Below are 22993 nucleotides of genomic sequence, written 5' to 3'. Positions count from 1 at the left end.
TGGGAGAACGGCTCCCATACAACCCAGGCTGCCGGCGGTACTCGCCCCCCGCTCCCAGGCAGCCCACACTCACCAGTCCTCAAAATCCACTCGCAAATTGCGAGAGGAATTTTTGGCTGGGGTAACTAATCTCTCAATTCCACATCAGGCTCCATTCACCTCTAGTATGATACTCCCCAACCAAGCGCCTCTCAGTGTGATGGGTGCAGTGGCCAGGGAGGAGGGGGCTGCTCTGGGGAAGGAGTGTGCAGCATGGACTCCTTTTCCTCAGTAAGACTGGGTTCATATGAGTGTACATGAGGTACCCTGCATCCAATGCACATGACATGCGAGTGTGACTGGCTCTCAATGGAGCCAGTTCACACAGGTCTGGTGCGGCCCGCAATCCAGAAAGGGCCGGGGAGTGATGGGGAGGGTCGTCTGGTTCAGGTGTGAATTCTGGCAAAAATTCGGACCAGATTCGCCCCTAAATGGGTGAACAGGAACGCACCGGACCCCATGCTGGGAACCGCAGCTGCACCTATGTGAACCCGGCCTCACACAGTCAAATTCATGTACTTGTCTGTGACAGATACCTGGCTCCCCATCATGCAGCGCGATTCCTTCTGCTGGACCCTACAATACTACAGTACACAGAATTGAACTAAGAACATATCAAGTTACCTGCAGCCCACTGGGTTTAATCCATACGGTTACGTTCTGTGCATAGCTTCTCTTTGCCTTGGGTTGCAGTGGAAATGGGCTCTTGTTGTCTTCTTCACCATATGGATTCTCCTTGGCATCTAAAATGAAATGTGTTCTCAGTATAAATGATTAAATTCACAAAATTAACATTTTACATTTTAAATATTTAACCCCTTGCCGCCTGCCCAGAGCGGTGGGCAGGGGGCGCACGGCGATCGTGGCCACACCGTGTTCCTGGGACACGGCAGGACCCCGATCTCGGCACAGAGCCACAGCTCTTTGCCCATGTGATCGCTGTGTCCAATCACAGCCGATCACATGTAAACAAGGAAGTGTCGTTTATAGGCTCTCCTCGCCTCCCACTGACAGAGGTGAGGAGAGCCAATCAGCGGCATCTCCTCACAGGGAGGATGCATAAAGGTAATCAGTGCACTGATCATCAGTGACCTGATTACAATGCAGCCCAAGCAGTGCCCATTAGTGAAGGAGAAAAATTACTTATTTACAAAATTTTCTGGACAGAAACAAAGAAAAATCCCCTCCCCCCTCAAAAATATGTGTTTTTTTTTTGTTTTTTTTAAAGCAAAAAAATAAAAAAAAACAACGGTGATTAAATACCATCAAAAGAAAGCTACATTTGTGTGAAGAAAATGCTAAATTCATATGGGTACAGTTTTGCATGACCACGCAATTGTCATTCAAAATGCGACAGCGCTGAAAGCTGGCCTGGGCAGGAAGGTGGTGAAATTGCCCGGAACTGTAGTTAAAGAGATTTGCGGTGCCCAAGTAGGGGCATAGCAACAGGTTTACTCTAACTAGCCACAGACTTTGGGTGTGCTACACACACCTAATAGGAGGTCATCGTTGTACACAGGACGTGTGTAGCATGTCCTGTCTCTCTGCCTGTTTGCTTTGCAGGCTCCTAGTAAAAGAAAATAATAAATGAACAATTTTTTTTACCTGCAAAAAAAGATGTGCATTTATTATTATAATTTTTATTTTATTTTTTACATAAGGTGAACTTATCCTTTAAAGAAACAATATACAGTATGCGTTACTTTGTTGTTCTAAAAGGTTAAAAGTTATGATGCTTCAGTATGCAGCTCCTCCCGTAGCCCCCCCTGATACTTACCCGAGCCCAATTGCAATCCAGTGATGTGATGTGCACGCGAGCGGCTGCTCTCTCAGGTCTCTGCCTCCTCATTGGGCGAGACCCATTGGCTCCCACGGTTGTCAATCACAGCCAGTGAGGAGGGAGCAGGGCTCGGGTGCGAGCAAGTATGTTTGCCAGTGGCGTTGCTAGGGGGTGGCTACTGGTGCTATAGCCCGAGTCTCTTACCTAGGGTTGGCTCTGGGCTCCATCTGTTCAGCTGGTGGCCGGGGACGAACACGACTAGTTAATGTTATCAGGCAGTTCTATATTCAGCAGTTCTGAGAATATGTTCTGCATTGTCCCAACGTCCACTTCTATACCAATCTGCCAGGCAATGTAACTGCCTAAACTGCAGCACAAGGATTACTCCGCCTGGGCCCAAAAATGATCAAAATATTCCCAGCGGAGTAATCCTTGCGCTGCAGCTCCCGAACTATTTGATCATTTTCGGGCCCAAGCAGAGTAATCCTTGTGCTGCGTTTTCCGGCAATAACATTGTGTGGCAGATTGGCATAGAAGTGGACAGTGGGACAATTATTAAATTGTCGGAACTCCTGAATATAGATAAGAACTTGTGCCCAATAACATTAACTAGTCATGTTCCTCCCCCGGCCACCAGCTGAGCAGATGGAGCCCAGAGCCTAGTCCGTTCTGGATCACCACAAGCAGTAAGCACTTGAGCTGAGGGGGTTAAAACAGTCCTGTTGCTTCCCCTGGCCCCCAGCTGAGCAGAAGTTTTTTTTTTTTTTTTTTTTTTACAATTGCTGTAGACTGGGGTCTCTGGTGACCCTGATGTAAGGAGAGGCTCTCTGGGGACCCTAATGTGTTATATATACACACACGCATGCCCCAAAACGTATGGCTTTCTGTACTCCGCTGCTATTGACTCTAGCCCCATATCTTATTTAGACCTAGCAATGCCCCTGATGTTAGCGCTTGGAGAAGAGGAGGAGCCAGAAGCGCTAGCAGGGGACCTGAGAAGAGGATTGGGGCTGCTCTGTGCAACACCACTGCATAGAGCAGCTAAGAGGTTTGTAGAAAAAAAAAAAAAAAGAAGAAAGGGTTGTAAACCCTCACATATAACCAGTGAAGTGACTGGCCTCAGGTGACACAGAGCTGAAACATGTGTCTTCTTACATAAGTTGTATCCGTCTATTTAAATCTTCTCTATATCTGTTCAAAGTGCTGCATTTATAAGCTTGTCTGAGAGTTCAGAAAAAAAGGGGACGGAGAGCTGAAGTTACACTTTGTAGAGCTCAGTGAAGAGAGCTCTTACAGCTGATTGGAAGGGAACGGGACACACCCCCTTCATACGGCACACAGGAACAGAGCTGAGGCTGTCAATCTGCTAAAGGTCCCTCCCATCACTTTTGGTGTCAGGAAAACGTGTCACAAGTGATTTGTGCAGATAGAGGAAAGAAGTAGCAGACAGAAATGACATTTAGTGTTCCTAATAGAGACAAGTACACACTATAGAGGGATATGCTTTGTTCATATTTCAATAAGCATTAAATATCACTTTAAGTAATGACAAAGTTATCGCCAAACAGGTCAATAAAAGAAATGTAAAACATTCTCCGGTCCATAGGAGGTGAACAGGTGTGAGAGGTGAAGTGAGATCTTCTGCATACTAGCACATTAGGAGAGACTTTCCTACAAAACCGAGCCTTCTAGTACTGGGCTATCACAGCTCTCTCTCTCTCTGGTTCCCAGTGCTTCCATGTTAACCTGGTCTTTCTTCCAGGTTCCAAATCTTTGGTCGCTTGAATGGCCAGGCTGCGGTGACGTCACTCCCGCACATGGGAGTAACTTCACCACTGCACCCAGAGCATGTGATAATGTGATCTGAGCCGCACGTGCGCAGCCCAGAATCCATTTCTTGCTGACAGGCGGGGGGGGGGCAGTTATGACAGAAGAGAAAAAAAAAACCCTGCCCATCGGTGGATATAACAGAAGAGTTTTACTAGCACTCTTACACCCCCTATCACACCGAGGAGCTTTTCAGGCACTTTTGCGTTAAAAATAGCACCTGAAAACTGCTTCCCATTCAATTCAATGAATGCTTTCACAGTGGGGCAGTGAAAAAAGTCCTGCAAGCAGCATCTTTGGGGCATGTTCGAAGCGCTTAAAATAAAAATAAAAAAACCCTCCTCAAAAATGTTTTTTTTTTTTTTTTTTTTTTTAAAGGTCACGCGGCCTTTAAAAAAAATAAATAAAAATGTAGCGCACCCCTAGCGCCTCAAAAGGATTGCAAAAGCGCCCGACATTTTATGGGCAGTTTCTGAAGCGCCTCACAGACAATAAATTCTCAACACCTGAGCAAATGAAGTTTAAAGTGGTTGTTAAGACACACAATAACCTTGCTACAATCCCATCTGCTCTATGAATAATGTCCCCAGTACATTTGTGTTTTTTTTTTTTAAATAAAAGCTGCTGTGCACCTCATTTCAGAGCGTTGATTGGCACTCACATGACCGCCGAATGGCGCTCTGAAAGGAGGTACACAGTGGCATTAAAAAAAATAAACCCAACCACACACAAATGCACTGGGGACATGATTTCATATAGCAGAGGGGATTATAGCAAGGCTATTGTGTTATAATAGCAGCCTGAGGCGTGGACAGAGCTGACAGGCAGAGAGGGGGGGAGAGGAGAGCTGCGGATGATGGAGGCCCGTAAACTGACCACAGTGTCAGGGCTCAGCAGCCATGATAAACCGTGGTCGGTTTATGGGGGGGACCAGACAGGTATTTTAGGCAATACAGCGGGTCAAATCAAACAGCACAAGCACTGTGCTGTATAACATGTTTTAAAGGGAACATGATCCATTTTTTTGGAGGTACAAACACTTTAAGATCTTATCAGTTCCACTATACCAGATATAGGCCCAAGCTGTGACATTTTCCCCAACCAGGGTAAGGGCTCTGGTCCAAGCTCAAACAAAGACATCATTAGATTGGATTTCTTCTTGCTGTCAGCTTGGGAGTACAGCATACCATACCAGTCATTCCTACAGAAGTAAAGGTGATAGAAAAAAGAAAAAAAAAAAAAGGGAGAAGGCCATTACAATCAAAGGGATTACAAAATATTTATTTTATTGAGATATACAATAAAACACACACACACACACACACACACACAGAACATTATGACCAGCCACTCAAAAAAGCCCTGACCCATCAAGGCATAGAATCAACTATACAAAGCATCACAGTGCCTCTGCTGGCTTGCCTTCTTCCCATAGTTCATGCTGGTGCCACCCTTCACTAGGTATATGACACACACGCACTCGGCCATCCATATGATGTAAAAGAAAACAAGTTATTCCTCAGACAAGGCCACCTTCTTCCATTGTTGTGTGGTCCAGTTCGGATGCTCATGTGCCCATTGTAGTCACTTTTGGCTTTGGACACAGGGCAGCACGAGCACCCTGACCTGTCTGCAGCTACACAGCCCCATACACAGCAAACTGCGATGCTCTGTGTGTTCTGACACCTATTGCAACCAACATTAATCTTTTCAGCAATTTAATCTACAGTAGCTCTTCTATTGGATCAGAATACACGGGTCAGCCTTCCCTCCCTACGTGCATCAATGAGCCTTGGGACGGGTTCGCCAGCTCTCCTTCCTTTGACCGCTTTGGGTAGGTCCTGACTACTACAGAGAACATTCAACAAGAGCTGCAGTTTGAGTTATCAAAAGTCGCTCAAATCCATTTTCTCTGCTTACAACACATCAACTTCAGGGACAACATGCTCACTTGCTGCCTAATATATCCCGCCCAATTTCAGGTGCTATTGTAACCAGATAATCAATGTTATTCACTTTATCTCACAGTAGTCACAAAGTGATGGTGGATGGGTGTATATACAAAACAGACACATACACACTGTACATTCACTTACCCCAAATGTACCAAGGCCACCATACCCTCTACCTTCAGGCTACCATGTAGCAGAACACAGAAATTTGGACTTTTTCCTACTATCTGGCTGGCAGAATTCTCATCCTCCAAGTCATCCGTGAGTCCAGCCCCAATATCATCACCCTCTATGGAGAAATCGAATAAAATTAGCAGATACACTTACCAGTCTGACCTAACCAAGCCACATCTTCGTATATACACTCACCTTTATTAAGAGCAATCGGTAGGACAAGGTGACGGGAAAGGACAGGAGGACTGGCGATATCCGCAATGTCAATAAATCCAATGATTTCCAGTTCTGAAGAAAGAGAATAAACTGAAAATCCACACTTGACAATGTAATATTAGGAGATAAGAATACAATTATGTAAATTTAATTCATCCCTTGAAGCTGCTGCAACCGGCCATCTGAAGCCCACTTTCAATAATTCATCAATTCCTCTCCTGGTCTGTACTGTTCGCCTCCCTCTCAGAGCGATTCGTTTTCTCTGCCATCAATTTGTTCCCAAGTGTTGTATGAAAGAAAGAACACATCGGCGGCATATATTGCACAGCTAAAGTCTTTAGCACCTAGTGGCCAGCAAGGAGAAGCATGCATGTCTAAAAGGGTGTCCAGGGAGGTGTTCTTTCATATGTTTTTCAAAGAAGATCCAAGGCAAAGTACTGAGACGTTTACAAGAGCTTGCTAGCCCCTCCCACCAAAAGACACCAGTCAAACCCAGTGAAAATAGAATGACGTGCATGTATATCAGAAGGGGGGGGGGGGGTGTACTGGGCATGGCATTATAGGCATACACAAGCTTCACTACCAGATGTGCCCACTGTGTGTGCTGTATGTAGCCTCAGCTACATATATAGTATAGAGCTGTGTTCTGGCAGTGATATGGAAACTTCCGGTGTCACACCTGTAACAAAATCAAGTCAGATGGAGAGTGCTGCCCAGTCATTCACAGGGAGCTTTGATTCTATAACTGAATACAAAGCTTCCTGTGATTGGCTGGGGCAGAAAAGGCAGGCAAATGACAGAACAAAAAAATAAATAAATTATATATTAGATTTCCCAAAAACAGAAGGTTTTGTGTGCACACATTTGCAAATACATTCATAAACTGCAGTGCCGATGCCAAGGGACCACTGTATATGCTGCGGCCCTAGCTCTAAAGTTTCCAGAGCATCCATAGGAGCACACAGATCAATGGATAGGTTAAAGTGGTGTTCAGCCCAAAGACAAAAATAAATAAAATTATTCAAAGCCAGCAGCTCCACATACTGCAGCTGCTGGCTTTTAACAATAGGACACTTACCTGTCCTGGAGTCCAGCGATGTCGGCACTGCATCCGATGTTTCCATCAGCTGTCGGGTGCTGGCGTCGACACTGCGCCTAAAGGCCACCCGGCAGTGTCACCTTACGGCTTCATGCCGAGAACCCTACTGAGCATGTGTGAGGCCCCGCTCCTCTCTCCTACTGGCCCAGCGACCGGGAGATGAGGAGGGAGGCCCGCTGTGATGTCACGGGCTGTGGCCTGAACTCCCAAAAGTGGGAAAGAAAGGTATCCTGTCCCCCCTCCCCCCCGAAAGGTGCTAAATGTGGCATTGGAGGGAGACAAATGAGCAGAAGTTCCACTTTTGGGTGGAACTCCACTATAAAAAGGACAAGTGCGCCTGGTGGGAGCCCACCTCTCCTTAAAAAGCCACAGGGATGCACGCGACACCCAGCAAGAGCACAATGGCAGTGAAGGCATCCAATGTATCCCTGCACCCACTTTCTACAAAAAAAAAAAAAAATGGTGACCACCCCAACCTATAACTGGCTGTTGTAGCCAGTTGCACATGGAAGGGCAATACACATCACCGGCAAATAAAAAAGATTTCCCAGCACGCTTACCAGCCTGCCTTCAAAAACAACCAAATTGACCCTGTCCAATAAGATGTAAATCTCAGCCAATCAGAGGAGGCCTTGCATTCACGGATAGCATACAAAGCTCCCTGTGAATGTCTGAGCAGCGCTCAGCCCAACTTGATTTTGTTGTGAGAGACATACAGGAAGTTCCCGCCTCACTGCCAGAACACAACAATGTATTCTGTATATAGTAGAGGCAACACAGCGCACACATCAAAAGGACATTTAGTAGTAAAAAGGTGATAGTTTGCTTGGACCAAACTATTTAAAGCAGGGCTTGACAAATTTGCTTGGAATCTAGGAGGCAGCTAAAAAAGTCAGGTTCGTAACGGCAATCCGGACCTGTCCCTGGCCTGACATGGAGACAAGTGAGGGGAAGATAGCGCCCCCAGCCCCCCACCTGTCTCCAAGTCATTGCCCATAGCTCTTAGAGGGACATTTTATTTATTTATTTTCAAATGACAATTTTTTATTTTCATTTTTTTTTATTGCATTTTAGTGTAAATATGAGATCTGAGGTCTCTGACCCCGGATCTCATATATAAAAGAGGACCTGTCATGCTTTTTTCTATTACAAGGGATTTTTACATTCCTTGTAATAGGAATAAAAAGTGACAATTTCTTTTTTTTTTTTAAAAGAACAGTGAAAAAAATAAAAATAAAAAAAAAGTTAAAATAAGAAAAAAATGTTTTTTTAAATGCGCCCTGTCCCGCCAAGCTTGCGTGCAGAAGCGAACGCATACGTGAGTAGCGCCCGCATAGGAAATCGGTGTTCAAACCACACATGAGGTATCGCCGCGATCGGTAGAGCGAGAGCAATAATTCTAGCCCCAGACCTCCTCTGCAACTCAAAACATGCAACCTGTAGAATTTTTTTAAATGTCGCCTATGGAGATTTTAAAGGGTAAAAGTTTGTCGCCATTCCACGAGGGGACATAATTTTGAAGCGTGACATGTTGGGTATCAATTTACTCAATTTACTCGGCTTAACATTATTTTTCACAATATAAAAAAAAATTGGGCTAACTTTACTGTTGTCTTATTTTTTTAATTAAATAAATAATTTTTCCCCAAAAAAGTGCACTTGTATGTCCGCTGCACAAATACGGTGTGAGACAGTATTGCAACGACCACCATTTTATTCTCTAGGTTGCTAGAATAAAAAATATAATGGTTTAGGAGTTCTAAGTAAAGGGGAGAGGATGGGCGGGCAGTGAAAGCTCCATTAGCATTGCTGGCTGTCATACCAACAGCCACCACTAGAGGGCGCCAGATTCCAGAAGGAAACATAGGACTGCAGAAGGCCTCAAAGCCGTGGCCTCAATTACCGGCCGGCGGCGGCACGGCCCGACGCGTTTACGCCGGGGGGGGGCTGTGCTTCCCCAGGCGCCAGGTCGCTAATTCTAGTCGCAAATGCGACCTGGCACCCGGGGTTTGTCGAGCCCTGATTTAAAGTGGTTCTAAAAAGGCAGAAGGTCTTTTATCTTAATGCATGAAGATTAAAAAGAAACAAAAAAACAAAACAAAAAACAAACACCCCACTTGTGTGTAGCCCCCCCCCCAATACTTACCCGAGACCTAGCTTGATCCAGCGATGTTGTACAAGAGGCTCAGCTGTCTGGAGACTCTCTCCTCATTGGCTGAGACAGTAGTGGGTGCCATTGGCTCCCACTGCTGCCAAAGTCAGTGGAGAGAGAAAAGAGAAAGAAAGAACTGTGTCTGAATGGACACACAGTGCAGAGACTTGGGTGCCACATAGCAAGCTGGTGGGGGACGCAAGAAGAGGAGGATCAGGGCTGCTCGGTGCAAAACCATAAGTAGAACATGTTCGTTATAAAAATAAAAAAAAAATATATAACACACACACACACACACACACACACACACAAACCCCCCTTTACTATTAAAATTTCACTAAAAGCTGGAGTTATGCTTTAGCTCGGCTCACATATATGCAATCCTGGAAACACAGCGGATCCTGTACGTTTCCCGCACCACATTGAAATTGCAGGGCGGTCATGCGAACTGCAGGGGGTGGCAATGTTAGGTTACGCCCCAAAACACTGCAATTGATAGTATCGGGTTGCATTAAATCTGATAAATCTGCGATTTGAGCCATACAAATGAATGGATCAAACCACGATATCGCAATACTTTAAATAGGGGTGTGGTGCAATTCCTATCCGAATCACATGGGGTCTCCCGCACTGCATATATGCGAGCCCAGCTTCAGTTCAAACTTGTGCGATGCATTGCGCCGACTCGAACGGCAGTTCACACTGCCATATGTGAACTGCTGGGAGTGTCAATACAATGTTAAGGATACCCCCATTTCAGCTCGCATATCGCACTGTGAACTGACAGTTTGGAAATGAATTGGATCACATGGGTGTGAATACTCATGCGAGCCGATTCTGGTGCGGACCAAAAAAAAAATATAAAAAAAAAAAAAGAAGAAGGGTCCTGTGCGAGTTTGGTCCGAATGCGATGCGATATCAGCCATACTATCTGTATGGCTGAAATCGCGTTGCATGGACATCACTGCAGTGTGAATCACTTGCGATCATGAGTGTTAACCTGGTACTTAAAGATGAGGCCATGCAGCAGCCCAGCAGGGGCAGGTATTAAAATAAAAATAAAAAACCCCATAGTGGAGGGTACAAGATGGGGTGTCAGAACCCAATAAATGCAACTTAAAAGTACAGCATTGCTGCAAAATAGGATTAGGATGAAAAATCCTGTAATTGTATCTGCATCTACCTGCACTTAAAGATTTAGGAAGTGGATCGATCTCTTCATCTATGATAACAGATTCGGGCCTGGGAAAGACCTGGACATCAGAAGACAGGTTCCCGCACTTTAGCACCGCATGGAACGGAGTGTACGCCACATCAATAAGTTTCCTGGAAGAGAGAGGAAAAAAAAAAAAAGTGGCTTTGAGCCGACAACTAAATATTGGTTGGGAAGAGAACAATCTGTCAATCTATAAACTCAGCGCCAGCTATACACTCACTATAATCCTCCCAACATGATGAATAATCTCTAAACAAGCCAGGCAATATTAAACAGTAACCGAGAGACTCCATGCAGGGCGACCAGCCGCACTTACCCAAACATGGACTGGACATTCTTTAAGCACAGGGGCCCATCGATGGTAAAGATCTGACCCTCTCCATTATTAAGGTCAATGAGCCTTTCCAGAGCATCTAAGGCTTCAGAGCTCTGCAGCTGGGGGGGGACAAAAGAATAAACAATGATCACATATATTCATAAAAATAAAATAAAGTGTATATCCGACAAAACTTTTATTTTAATATAGGAATAGGGGGGAATTAGAACCCGCATCAGGGTTAACTGCCATCTAGAGCTCTGTTAGGGAGACTATTTTCATCATGGTGACAGTTTCACCAGTAAGAAGTAAAAGAAAACTGCAAAAAAAAAAAATAAAAAAAAAAAAAAAGCTGGCAGGGGGCCCAACCATAATCTACTAAAAAAATTTTTTTTTTAAATTGTGAGGAGATTCGTCTAACCGTTGTCACCAGGACAGGAAGGGAGGGGGGAATAAATAGATCTTATAGAGCTCTGGACAGAAATAAATACCTGACCAGGTCCTAGCACTCGCTCTCTGCCCACACAGACCAGTCATTCAGTTGCTGTGAATCAATGCCTACAACCATCTTCAGCCATTAGTAATAATAAGCACAAGTCACACAGAACCAGACCGCGCTATAGAGGTACTACCAAGAAAATGGCACAAACCGACAGGGCACTATAACGGTGTCGCCACCCCTATACCTCGCGATCCTAAAAAGGAAATGCAAGTAGTAACGTATCGAAAAAAATATATATTTATTTAGACGGGGCCAGGCGCTGCCGGTAATAGCTAAAAAGAGGTGTGTGCATAGAGATAAGTACACATACAGCACTAACCACCTAAAAAAACACAATAATAATTGGAGATAGAAAACCACACCTTCCACTGATTAAGTACAGGAAAAAGGAGTAAGCAGAACAAATGGCAGGCAAGACCATATAATATACCCCACTAATAAATAATACAATTAAGTACTAATTTTGGTATGCACTAATATCTATAGTATGCTAGGAGTGTCACAAAGTGTGTATGTGTATATATATATATATATATATATATATATATATATATATATATATCATACCACACCACACCCATAAGGTGCATATATAAACCACTAGTTAACACTTATGTAGCCATGTGAACAGGTTAATCACAGCAACAAGAAATATATATATATATAAAAACAACAAAATAATAATAAAATGTGTCTATGCAACCCTAGAAGGTTATTGAAAGTGTGTATATATACCTCCACTGTGCAGCTCGTTTTGCAGACTGGCCCGAACATCCTTCTCTGGGGTCCCCCGGTGACTCTCGCAACTCTTTCCCGCATCAGATAACCCACTAGGAGTAGCGCTCTCCCGAGGGGGGTTACCTTGTGGGCGCGCTCCCGAGTCCAGCACTTGCGCCCACAGACACGAATGCCGGACTCGGCCCCGCCTCATTGGATTTGATTGACAGCAGCGGGAGCCAATGGCTGCGCTGCTATCAATCTATCCAATTAAGAGCTGGAACCCCATGGAGAGAGGGACAGCTTGTCCTTGCTGAGGGAAATACGGGGCTCAAGTAAAACAGGGGGGGCGGTCACTGCCAGGTGTTTTTTCACCTTAATGCATAGGATGCATTAAGGTTGAAATTTTTTTTTTTTTTAAACACACACACACACACACACACACACACACACACACACACACACACACACACACACACACACACACACACACACACACACACACACACGGTTTACAACCCCTTTAAGAGAATATTACTTTTCCTGTAGCTGTAAATTGTTCAAGCCCCATGAAATACTGTATATTGTGCCAAGGTTCTAGCTGGTCATCAAATATTCTACTGAATATACGCAAACGTTTTTCATCAAAGTTTACCGCACATAACAGCAATCAGTGTTGTGTATGTGCCATCCGGAGCTCACCTCCTCTAGGTTTGCCATGCACATGATGTAAAGTTTGGAAGGGAAAGGAAATGGAAGAGGAAAGCGGTTGCTGTCACTGCGCTGGTTCAGGGTTGATAGAGAATGTTGCAGAGATCCTCTTCCTATGCCCAGGCATCCATCCGTAACCAGGACAACCTAATCAAAGAGAGATGCGGGTTTTACCATATAAAAGCCATTGCAACTGCATTCATAATATGATTTCTAGACAGATAAATATTCACACGTGTCTATTTCTACAGCAAAACGCATCAATTCACAAAAATTCTACCGCATTAAAATGAATTTCAAAAATAAATTAGATGTTAAAAAAAAACAAAAAAAAAAAAAAAAAAAAAAAAAATCATGATCTCCTTTTTATCCCCCCGACATCTCTATTGCAGAGTTTGCAAATTCTTTCATATAACAAGTGGAGAGACTTATCTGCTCACTCAGCTGTCAAAAGAAAACATCAAGCAGTCTGCCCAGTTTTTAAAATGAAACATTGTAACCAACGCTTCCTTTTTAGATCAAAGGGATAAACTTCTGTGTGTAAATAAAAAAAAAATCCAGGCAGTCTTCCAAGTTTTTAAACAATGGTGTAAATGCAGGAAGTTTAACCACTTAAAAGTCTAAACCTTTTTTTGACACTTGTTTCTTAAAGTTAAAATCAATATTTTGTGCTAGAAAATTACTTGGAACCCGCAAACATTAGATATACTTTAGCAGAGACCCTAGGAGATATTTCTGCTGCTTCAGTCTTTATGATGGCAATTTGCATATACTTCAGAATCTATAAACAGTGATCAGATGAATTTGCCATGAAAAATGGATCTTAAAGCGGAGTTCCAGCCCAAAATAAAAAAAATGGAACGTCCGCTTTAAGTGATGGTGACCCCTCCCCCCCCAACATGCCACATTTGGCATGTCATTGTTTTGAGGGAACCGGATACCCTTTTTAGGAGGCATACAGCTCTCACTTCCTCCCAGGGCTCCGTAAAGATCACCTCTTACCCCTCCCTCCAATCTTCTGGGACACGTCACAGGTCCCAGAAGATTGCCCAGTCATTCACAGAGTGACTCGCGCATGCGCAGTGTGTGCCCGGCTGTGAAGCCACAGCCGGGTGCCCACAGTTACAATGCCGGAACCGCAGAGCAGGGAGGAGAGGAGTGGGGCCTCTATCGTCCGCATCACTGGACCGTGGGATAGATGAGTGTCCGATTATAAAATAAAATTAAAAAAAAAAGTCAGCAGCTACACTTTTTGTAGCTGCTGACATTTAAAATGGGTGAAACTCCGCTTTAATACCCACCCCGCCACCCAAAAAAAAAAAAAAAAAAAAAAAGAATAAATAATAATAATAATAATAATAATAAATAATAATAATAATACATTTCCACTGCATTTGTGAAAGACTTCAGGGCCCCCAAGAAAGTCCAGCATCATGCACCTGGATCGTCTCCTACAGATGATTCAGCTGTGAGATCGGGGCACCAACAGTGCAAAGCTTGCTCAGGAATGGCAGCAGGCAGGTGTGAGGACATCGGCACGCACAGTGAGGAGAGGACTTTTGGAGGATGGCCTGGTGTCCAGAAGGGCAGCAAAGAAGCCACATCTCTCCAGGAAAAACATCAGAGACAGACTGATATTCTGCAGAAGGTCCAGGGATTGGACTGCTGAGGACTGGGGGAAAGTAATTTTCTCTGATGAATCCCCTTTCAGATTGTTTGGGGCATCTGGAAAAAAAAAAAAACCTTGTCCTGAGAAGATAAGGAGAGTGCTACCCCCAGTAAAGCATCCCGAGACCATTCATGTGTGGGGTTGCTTCTCAGCCAAGGGAGTGGCTCACTCACAATTTTGCCTAAGAACACAGCCATGAATAAAGAATGGTACAAAAACCTCCTCCGAGAGCAACTTCTCCCAACCATCCAAGAACAGTTTGGTGGGGAACAATGCCTCTCCAAGCACAATGCAGCACCTGCCATAAGGCAAAAGTGATAACTAAGGGGTTTGGTGAACATGGAAATTTCAGGTCAACGGCCAGGAAACTCCCCAGACCCTAATCCCATTGAGAGCTTGTGGTCAATCCTCAAGAGGCGGGTGAAACCCCCCCCCAAATTCTGACAAACTCCAAGCATTGATTATGCAAGAATTGCGATCAGTCACAATGTGGCTCAGAAGTTGATTGACAACATGCCAAGGGGGAATTGCAGAGGTCTTGAAAAAGAAGGGTCAACACTGCAAACATAAAACTCTTTGTATAAACTTCATGTCATTATCAATAAAAGCCTTTGACACTTATGAAATGCTTGGAATTATACTTCAGTATACCATAGTAACATCTGACAAAAAGGATCTAAAAACACTGAAGCAGCAGACTGTGTGAAAAGTAATATTTGTGTCATTCTCAAAACTTTTGGACGGGGCTGTATTCCTCCCACTGAGAACAATGGGGCACTATTCCTCCCGCTAATTCCAACAATGGGGCACTATTCCTCCCGCTAATTCCAACAATGGGGCATTATTCCTCCCGTTAATACCATTAATGGGGCTTGCTTTACTCCCATTGACACCAAGGCATTTTTTTTTTTTTTTTACTCATACTGCCCACAGTCCGGCCCCCTCAAAGTCTAAAGGACAGTAACCTGGCCCTTCGCTCAGAAAGCATGGAGACCCCCCTGCATTTGGCTATAAGAATGCATTTCTTTACGTTTTTCATCCGTTGAGACAGATGTAAAAAAAAAAAAAAACCTAACAAACAGGACAGCTGTGTGAACTGAGCCAAAGAGGATTCAGATTTTAATGAATTCTCACGGTTTCAATCATTAGATGAGCAAAAAGTGTAGATAAGATCTTTTTAAAAGAAAAGCAACTTAGAAATGAACCCAAGATTATCACGTCATTGTGGAAGGTAACATTTACCTGGCAGGGAACATTTGCCCCCCATTCCTGTTGGACCACATTGGACACTCCTTGAAGAGCAGACTCTAAGCAGGTCTTGTCATAATCATCCATATTGCTCAGTGCTTCCTGGGAGAAAAATAAATATACATTTTTAAAGCCCAACTACAGCCAAAATTATTATTATTTTTTTGTTAAGCTAGAACATAGAAGAATTAAAGCAAAACTCCAGGTATACCTTCGCTTTAAAAAATTTTTGGGCCAAGCTGGCCCTGACACAAGATGTTCTTGTTGATGCAGCCGCTGTATAAACTGCACGTAGCACCAGCTACTTACAGCGCTGTGCTCTGGCAGCAGTATAGGGACTTCCTGTCTGCTGCTGATGTTCTGACAAAATGAGCAACCTGGCAGAATGTGCAATACGAGTTCAACCATAAATATAGTAGCAAGACATCCGCTGGCCCGCCTTCTTACGGTAGGTGTGATGAGGTAGAGTGTAAGGTGTACCAAGATGGGCTTAGCAACGTAAATTTCGTAAGTGTTAGTTGATTTCTGCCGTGCACGTGGGCAGTAGTCAGTCGGGCATTTTGTCAGGCAAATTCCTCTGTGCACCGACCTCTGCCACTGAAGGCATGTATGACGCGTTGCGCAGGAAGTGACTCGGGTTGCACATCTTGTCAGGTTGCTAATTTCGTCAGAGCACCAAAACAAAAATCAAAAAAGCAGGAGATTGTAACATCCACCCGCCTCTCTACTTCAGCCAATCAGAGGAAGCCCTGTATTTCTTCTAAAAATGCATACAAAGCTTCCTGTGAATGGCTCATCGGCACTCAGTCCAACTTGATTTTCTTCTGGCAGCAGACAGGAAGTCCCCATACCACTGCATACTGTATGTAGCTGATGCTGTATACAATTTTTACAGCGCTGACAGCAGCTGAATCAATTCGTAATAGATTTTGTTTGGACTAAGCTGATCAAAAACAAAAAAAAAGGTGAAAGTAGAATTTGGTCACAACGTCATCGGGACCATGTGACCTGCTCCTGCATAGCACATCTCTTGACCAGACATGGATAAAGGTCGATGTAAATGGAAGATCTCTTTGCAAAATACTTGATGACAACAGACATATTAATACATATATATTTATTCATGAGGAAATGAAGCCTATGCAGTGTCATGTTATAGTGATAGTAAACTCTGCCACCCAAATCATGAAAATCAATATAGCCAGTATAAGCGTATTAAATCGTTACGCATCATTAAATTATCCCCCTGTTTTTTATGACTTTTTTTGCAGCTTATTTTGTGTTTTACACTTCCTGTCTGTTGTCCTGCACATCTATACTGTGCGTTACTGCTGCCCTTCTATGTGGTAACAACCAAAATCTCGCGCATGCGCATTCTGGCAATGGGTGATGTACTGTCTCTCCTCTATGCTTGTGCCACGATCAGCACTGATGTTTACACCCCCTTGCAGGCCTGGGACAAAAAAAGAAGACCATTTTAAAAACGAGCAACCCATGATACCGGTCACTTGCCCGCTCTCCATCCTGACAGATCCCCCGTAGACAAAGGAGTTGGGAACCTAGGAGAGCTGCTGGGGGGTGAGGTGGTCCGGGTAAGAGCACAGTGGTGGTGGAGAATGCGTAAGTGGGGGCAGAGAGCATGAAGGGGGGGGGGGGGGGGGGGGGGAGGACCTGGAGAGCACGGGGGCGTTCAGGAATGCGTGAATGGGATTGTACTCTTGCAGGATTGCAATGTCGCCGAGAGTGGATGACACAGGCACAGCATCTTCCTGGATGGACCGTCGGCACACAGAGTGCGCCGTGAATCGTTGCAGATACGCGCATGCGCCGGTGACGTTAATTCAAGTGAACAACGCTGGATTTCTACATAACGTCAAAAGGTTAGGAAAAAGGTTAACACAGCGTCATGTACACTGTCAGAATGGGGTTTAGGCTGGGTTCACATATATGTGAATTGGAATGCGGGTTTACCCACAACCAAAATCGCATGACAGGCAAGTGTGACTGGCTCTCAATAGAGCTGGCTCACACAGGTTCCAGGGGAGCTGCAGAGCGGATTTGGGTCTGGTTCAGGTGCGAATTCATGCAAAAATCTGGACCTGAACCCGTGAACAGGCACGTACCGGACCCTGTGCACGAACACGGCCTTAAGTTGAAAACATTTGCTTTGACAGCCTTTTTGGTTTTTCCTTAGAATATCCTGAGGTGATTGTAGCCATATTAGTGCACTTGTGACAGAAACTGTTACTGTCCATGATAGATTTTTTAATTGCACCAACATACAATTTTCCAGGGAGAAGCTTTTGCGGTACGTCCCCATACTGCTGGGACCTTGAAGGGGACATTCTCCAGAAAGCTTGTCCTGATTGAATTGTATGTTCGTGAAAAAAAAAAAAAAAAAAAAAAAAAGTATCATGGACAGTTCACAAATTGTTTGTGTCCCAATATCATTACATTTTGATTCTCCGATATGTATTGCTGCATTTCAACCCCCTGTCTGCTATACCTGCAGTGTGTTGTAGTCCCTGGTGAAAGGAACCATCAATTCCCACAATGACGAGAAGACAACCAAGGCTGTGAATTCCAGCTTGTAGTTGGTGGCCATGTGTTCAAAGAGCATGGTGAGCCCATGTGCTGCCAGGTGCTTGCGCTGGAATTCTTCTGTCCCCTCCACCGGCACGGGCCTGGTCATGGAGAGGGACACATCCATCACCACCACTGTGGGCATGGTGCCTCAAGAGACTTCCCGACAGTCTAATAAGAAAACCTGCAACACACAAGATAGATAATGTTCACTTACATCCACTGGTTAACAGTTAAAGGCAATATAAACCTTCCTACCTGCAATTTGGGGGGGGGGGGGGCTGCACAAAGTTTTTTTTACCTTTATACGTATGTATGAAGGTAAAAAAAAAAAAAAAAAAACCCCAAACACCTGAGCCTTTGGAACCACTTTAATCTCTACTTTCCATTGTTGTAAGGTAAACATCCCAGTTTGGGTCCACACCTTTACTGCCAAGAACGAAGGGGAAGAAGGAAGAAGAAAAAAAAAAAAAAGAAAGAAGAAGGAAGAAGAAGGAAGAAGAAGGAAGAAGAAGGAAGAAGAAGGAAGAAGAAGGAAGAAGAAAGAAAGAAGGAAGGAAGAAGAAAGAAAGAAGGAAGAAGAAAGAAAGAAGGAAGAAGAAAGAAAGAAGGAAGAAGAAAGAAAGAAGGAAGAAAGAAAGAAGAAGAAAGAAAGAAGAAAAAGAAAGAAGAAAAAGAAAGAAGAACAAAGAAGAAGAACAAAGAAGAAGAACAAAGAAGAAGAACAAAGAAGAAGAACAAAGAAGAAGAACAAAGAAGAAACAAAAAGAAGGTTTAATGGGCAAGTTCACATTTCTACAAAAAAATAAAAAAAAATAAAAAAAGAAAGAGTGAACTTCCAAATATCCTGACCACCCCTCTTGACTCGGCTGGCATGATACCCTATGCCTCTAGTGTAGCGGTCCGTACATCGTAAGGCTAGGTTCACACTGCTGCGGTGTGAATTTAGCGCAATTTTGATCCAATTGCATTGCGAATTTGCATTGCGAATTCTTTATGTGTTCTTGCGATTCTACTGCAAATTTTGCAGTCTATGGAGCTGAATTAGGACCTTTTTTTCCCCACAGGTTATATTCGCAACGCATTGGTGTGAACGGCACTAAATGTTAATCTACGTCATTTTAAATGACTTGCGAATTTGAAAAATCGCAACGGCTCAAATATTTTTTTTTTTCCCATATAAAACCAAAAAAGACCGAACATTTAAAAAAAAAAAAAAAAAATCTGTTCGGTTATAAAACATATCCAATAAATTCACATTTTGTCATAAATTTAGGCCAAAATGTATTCTTCTACATGTCTTTGGTAAATAAAAATCCCAATAAGTGTATAATTAGTTTGTGTGAAAGTTATAACGTCTACAAACTATGGGATATACACTATATTGTCAAAAGTATTGGGACACCTGCATTTAAAACACACAAACTTTAATGGGACCCCAGTCTTAGTCTGTAGGGTTCAATATTGAGTTGGTTCAGTCGATGACCGACAGCATCCGCTGATCTTTCGGTACACAGGCAGAACGGCGATCTGCCTATGTAAACAAGGCAGAGCGCTGTTCTGTCAGTAAGGAAGGCATGGATCCTGTGCCCGGATAATAACCCCTTCCCAGCTAGGATCAATAGTATAGTGACAGTGCATATCTTTAGCATGGATCACTTGTCACCCATAAAAAAAAAGAAGAAAAAAAAAAGTGTCAGTTAGTGTCCAAATATCAGCCAGAATATCGCAGTCCTGCCATTACTAGTAAAAGAAAAAAAAAATATTATTATTATTATTATTGACAAATCTATCCCCTATTTTGTAGATGCTATAAATTTTGGGCAAACCAATCAATTTACGCTTATTGCATTTTTTGTTTTTTTACCAAAAACATGTAGAATACAAAATCGGCCTAAACTAAAAACTTTTTTTTTTTTTTATTTGGGATATTTATTATAGCAAAAAGTACAAAATAGTGTGTTGTGTTCTGCTCTTTTTTTGTTTATAGTGCAAAAAAAAAAAATAAAAAAAAAAAAAATAAAAAAAAAATGCAGAGATGATCAAATGCCACCAAAGGAAAGCTCTATTTGTGGGGAAACAACATCGCACGACTGCGCAATTGTCAGTTAAAGCGACGCAGTGCCGAAAAGGTTTTATAAACGTGGCGGCATGAAATTCCCATTGTGGTTTCACGCCATGCATTTCCGTGTGTGGGAAACTGCACCATGTTTTACAGTGCACATGGGTGCCATATAGAGTTCATAGCACGCCCGCGTGTTTTCTGCGCAGCACCGCGTTTTGTGTTACGCGCATTCCCGCAACCCACACAAACGTGAAGCTAGCCTCATGGCACCACAAGCACAAAGCGCGTTTTCCAGAAGGGAAAAAAAAAAAGGTGCGAATGGGGCCGAATGAGCTTCTCTGAAAGCAACACGTGATAAAAAATAAAACAAAAATAAAAACAAAAACAACACATACACACGGTGAGACCAAATGCAATGCAGAAAACCGCATCTACCTTGTTAGACGCACACATGTGCCATAAGAGGCCAATGGTACCGCAGTACCACGTGGGTTTAGTGCAGGTGCGCTTTTATAAGACGCACCTGCCATACTTTTTGCATGTTCCGGCTGTCAAAAACAGAACGCACGGGAAGACGCAAAAAAAAATAAAAAACACGTGTGTTCTAGTGTAAACCAGCCATAAATGAGCTAAAAAAAAAAAAAAAGTTTTGTCTTTAGATCGACTTTAACCACTTCCCGCCCACCGTATAAACAGAATGACGTGCGCATGGTTAAGTTATCCTGACTGGATGTCACATGATGTCCAGCAGGATAGGCTGCGATGGCGCACAGTTTGGCGATTGTTGGTGTGGTGTGCAAGTCTGACAGACTGCATTTAGTAAAAATTTTTTAAAAAAACCCGCAGGAAGGTGATCAAATACCACCAAGAGAAAGTTATATTTGTGGGGGAAAAAAATGATAATTTCAAATGTATACAGTGTTGCATGACCGCGTAATTGTCATTTAACCACTTCCGGACCGCTGCACGCCGATATACGTCCTAACTTTGAAGAGGGATCTCTTTGTTATGGCAGCAACTAGCCCCGGTATCCTCTTTTCCGACGGGCGGTCCGGTTTCCGATAATAGTGGTCTCTGCGGCGGATTCGGCACGAGATCACTTTTTATCGGGAGAGGTGACCCCCCCTCCCTCCCGCCGTGCTTCTGTCCCCTCCAACGCTTACCGGAGCTGTCGGATGCTTGTTGTTCCTGGGTATGGAGACGAGTGAGGGGAAGATGGGGGACACCCCCCCCACCCTCCACCCGTCTCCATACTTCTGCAGGGCGGAAGCGACATCACAACGTGGATGCCGCCCATAGCTCTTAAAAAGGCCAATTTTTATTAATATTATTTTCCTCTTCAAAATGACAGTTTTTTTTTTTTTATTGTATTTTAGTGTAAATACGAGATCAGAGATCTTTTTGACCCCAACATCTCATATTAAAGAGGACCTGTCATGCTTTTTTTTCTATTACAAGTGATGTTTACATTCCTTGTAATAGGAATACAAGTTACACCATTTTTAATTTTTTTTTAAAGAACAGTGTAAAAAAATAAAAAATAAATAGGTAAAATAAGAAAAAAAAACATTTTTTAAACGTCCTGCAGAAGCGAACATATACGTGAGCAGCGCCCGCATATGAAAACGATGTTCCAACCACACAGGTGAGGTATCAACGCGATCGGTAGAGCGAGGGCAATAATTCTAGCTCTGGACCTCCTCTGTAACGCAAAACATGCAACCGGTAAAAAATTTTAAACGTCGCCTATGGAGATTTTTAAGAGTAAAAGTTTGTCGCCATTCCACGAGCGGGCGCAATTTTGAAGTGTGACATGTTGGGTATCAATTTACTCGGCGTAACATTATCTCTCACAATATAAAAGAAAAAAATTGGGAAAACTTTACTGTTATCTAATTTTTTTTTTTTTTATTATTATTAAATTTATAACATTTTTTCCAAAAACAAGTGTGCTTGTAAGACCGCTGCACAAATACGGTGTGACATATAATAATAATAATAAGTATTGCAACGACCACCATTTTATTCTCTAGGGTGTTAGAAAAAAAAAAAAAAGTATATACGTTTGGGGGTTCTAAGTGATTTTCTAGCAAAAAAAAAAAAAAAAATGGTTTTTAACCAAATCTCAGAAAGAGGCTCGGTCCTGAAGTGGTTAAAATTGGCCTGGGCAGGAAGTGCCCGGTACTGAAGAGGTTAACTAGAAGTATAAAAAACAAAACACAGACTGTATCCCTCCCAAATCTCATCCACATGGAGTCAGCACACCATAACAAGGCTGGTGAACTACTACTCCCAGCATGCCTCGGCCTGCTACAGCCCCCTGAACCCCACAATACACTCACCTCTCCTCCCCTCCACTGATCAACTACACTCAGCCCGGACACCTCTATACAACAAACCAGCATATGTGCAACCTTAACAGTGTCCTCCCCGGCAACACACACCGCGATACAAGGTTCCGGGAAAGACTGCATGCCCCAACGCTGAACGTGCGCAACGTCTAATGCTTTCCCCCATCTCTGACAGAACTTCTATAATAATAATAATAATAATAATAATAAAAAATAAAAGCTCGGTGTACCCTTTCCTGGGTACAAGTCTCCTGATGTCTATGGCTTTCCTTAGTGACTGAATATAGATCTAACCAATGACTGACATTAACCACTTGCTACCCAGGGCAATTTAAACATTTTCACATACATATAAAAACCTGTTTTTTAATTTATT

At 43.3% G+C, this 22993-nt stretch overlaps 1 protein-coding gene across 2 annotated transcripts in view; it reads right to left on the bottom strand.

Annotated features, from left to right (window-relative positions):
• The window catches only part of LOC143958216 (integrator complex subunit 14), a 27849-nt gene extending 5136 nt beyond the window's left edge, over window positions 1-22713 (bottom strand). Inside the window, exons 1-11 of one of the 2 annotated variants that reach the window (XM_077467706.1) lie at window positions 22609-22713; window positions 18125-18385; window positions 15613-15720; window positions 12693-12848; window positions 10772-10890; window positions 10423-10565; window positions 5968-6060; window positions 5743-5887; window positions 4714-4847; window positions 1532-1606; window positions 664-782 (exon numbers count right to left, since the gene is read on the bottom strand). In XM_077467706.1, coding sequence (XP_077323832.1) covers window positions 664-782; window positions 1532-1606; window positions 4714-4847; window positions 5743-5887; window positions 5968-6060; window positions 10423-10565; window positions 10772-10890; window positions 12693-12848; window positions 15613-15720; window positions 18125-18346 — 1314 coding nt within the window. In that variant the 5' untranslated portion in view covers window positions 18347-18385; window positions 22609-22713. The remainder of the gene's footprint in view (window positions 1-663; window positions 783-1531; window positions 1607-4713; window positions 4848-5742; window positions 5888-5967; window positions 6061-10422; window positions 10566-10771; window positions 10891-12692; window positions 12849-15612; window positions 15721-18124; window positions 18386-22608) is intronic. The other variant, XM_077467707.1, reaches the window with a different exon arrangement.
• Between the last annotated feature and the right edge of the window lie 280 nt (window positions 22714-22993).

The sequence above is a fragment of the Lithobates pipiens genome, unplaced genomic scaffold, assembly GCF_037356315.1.
Source record: "Lithobates pipiens isolate NorthernLeopardFrog02 unplaced genomic scaffold, aLitPip1_a1.2 Scaffold_6, whole genome shotgun sequence".
Lineage (NCBI taxonomy): Eukaryota > Metazoa > Chordata > Amphibia > Anura > Ranidae > Lithobates > Lithobates pipiens.
The sequence above is the reverse complement of the archived record's forward strand: the minus strand, read 5'-3'. Positions and strand labels throughout refer to the sequence as shown.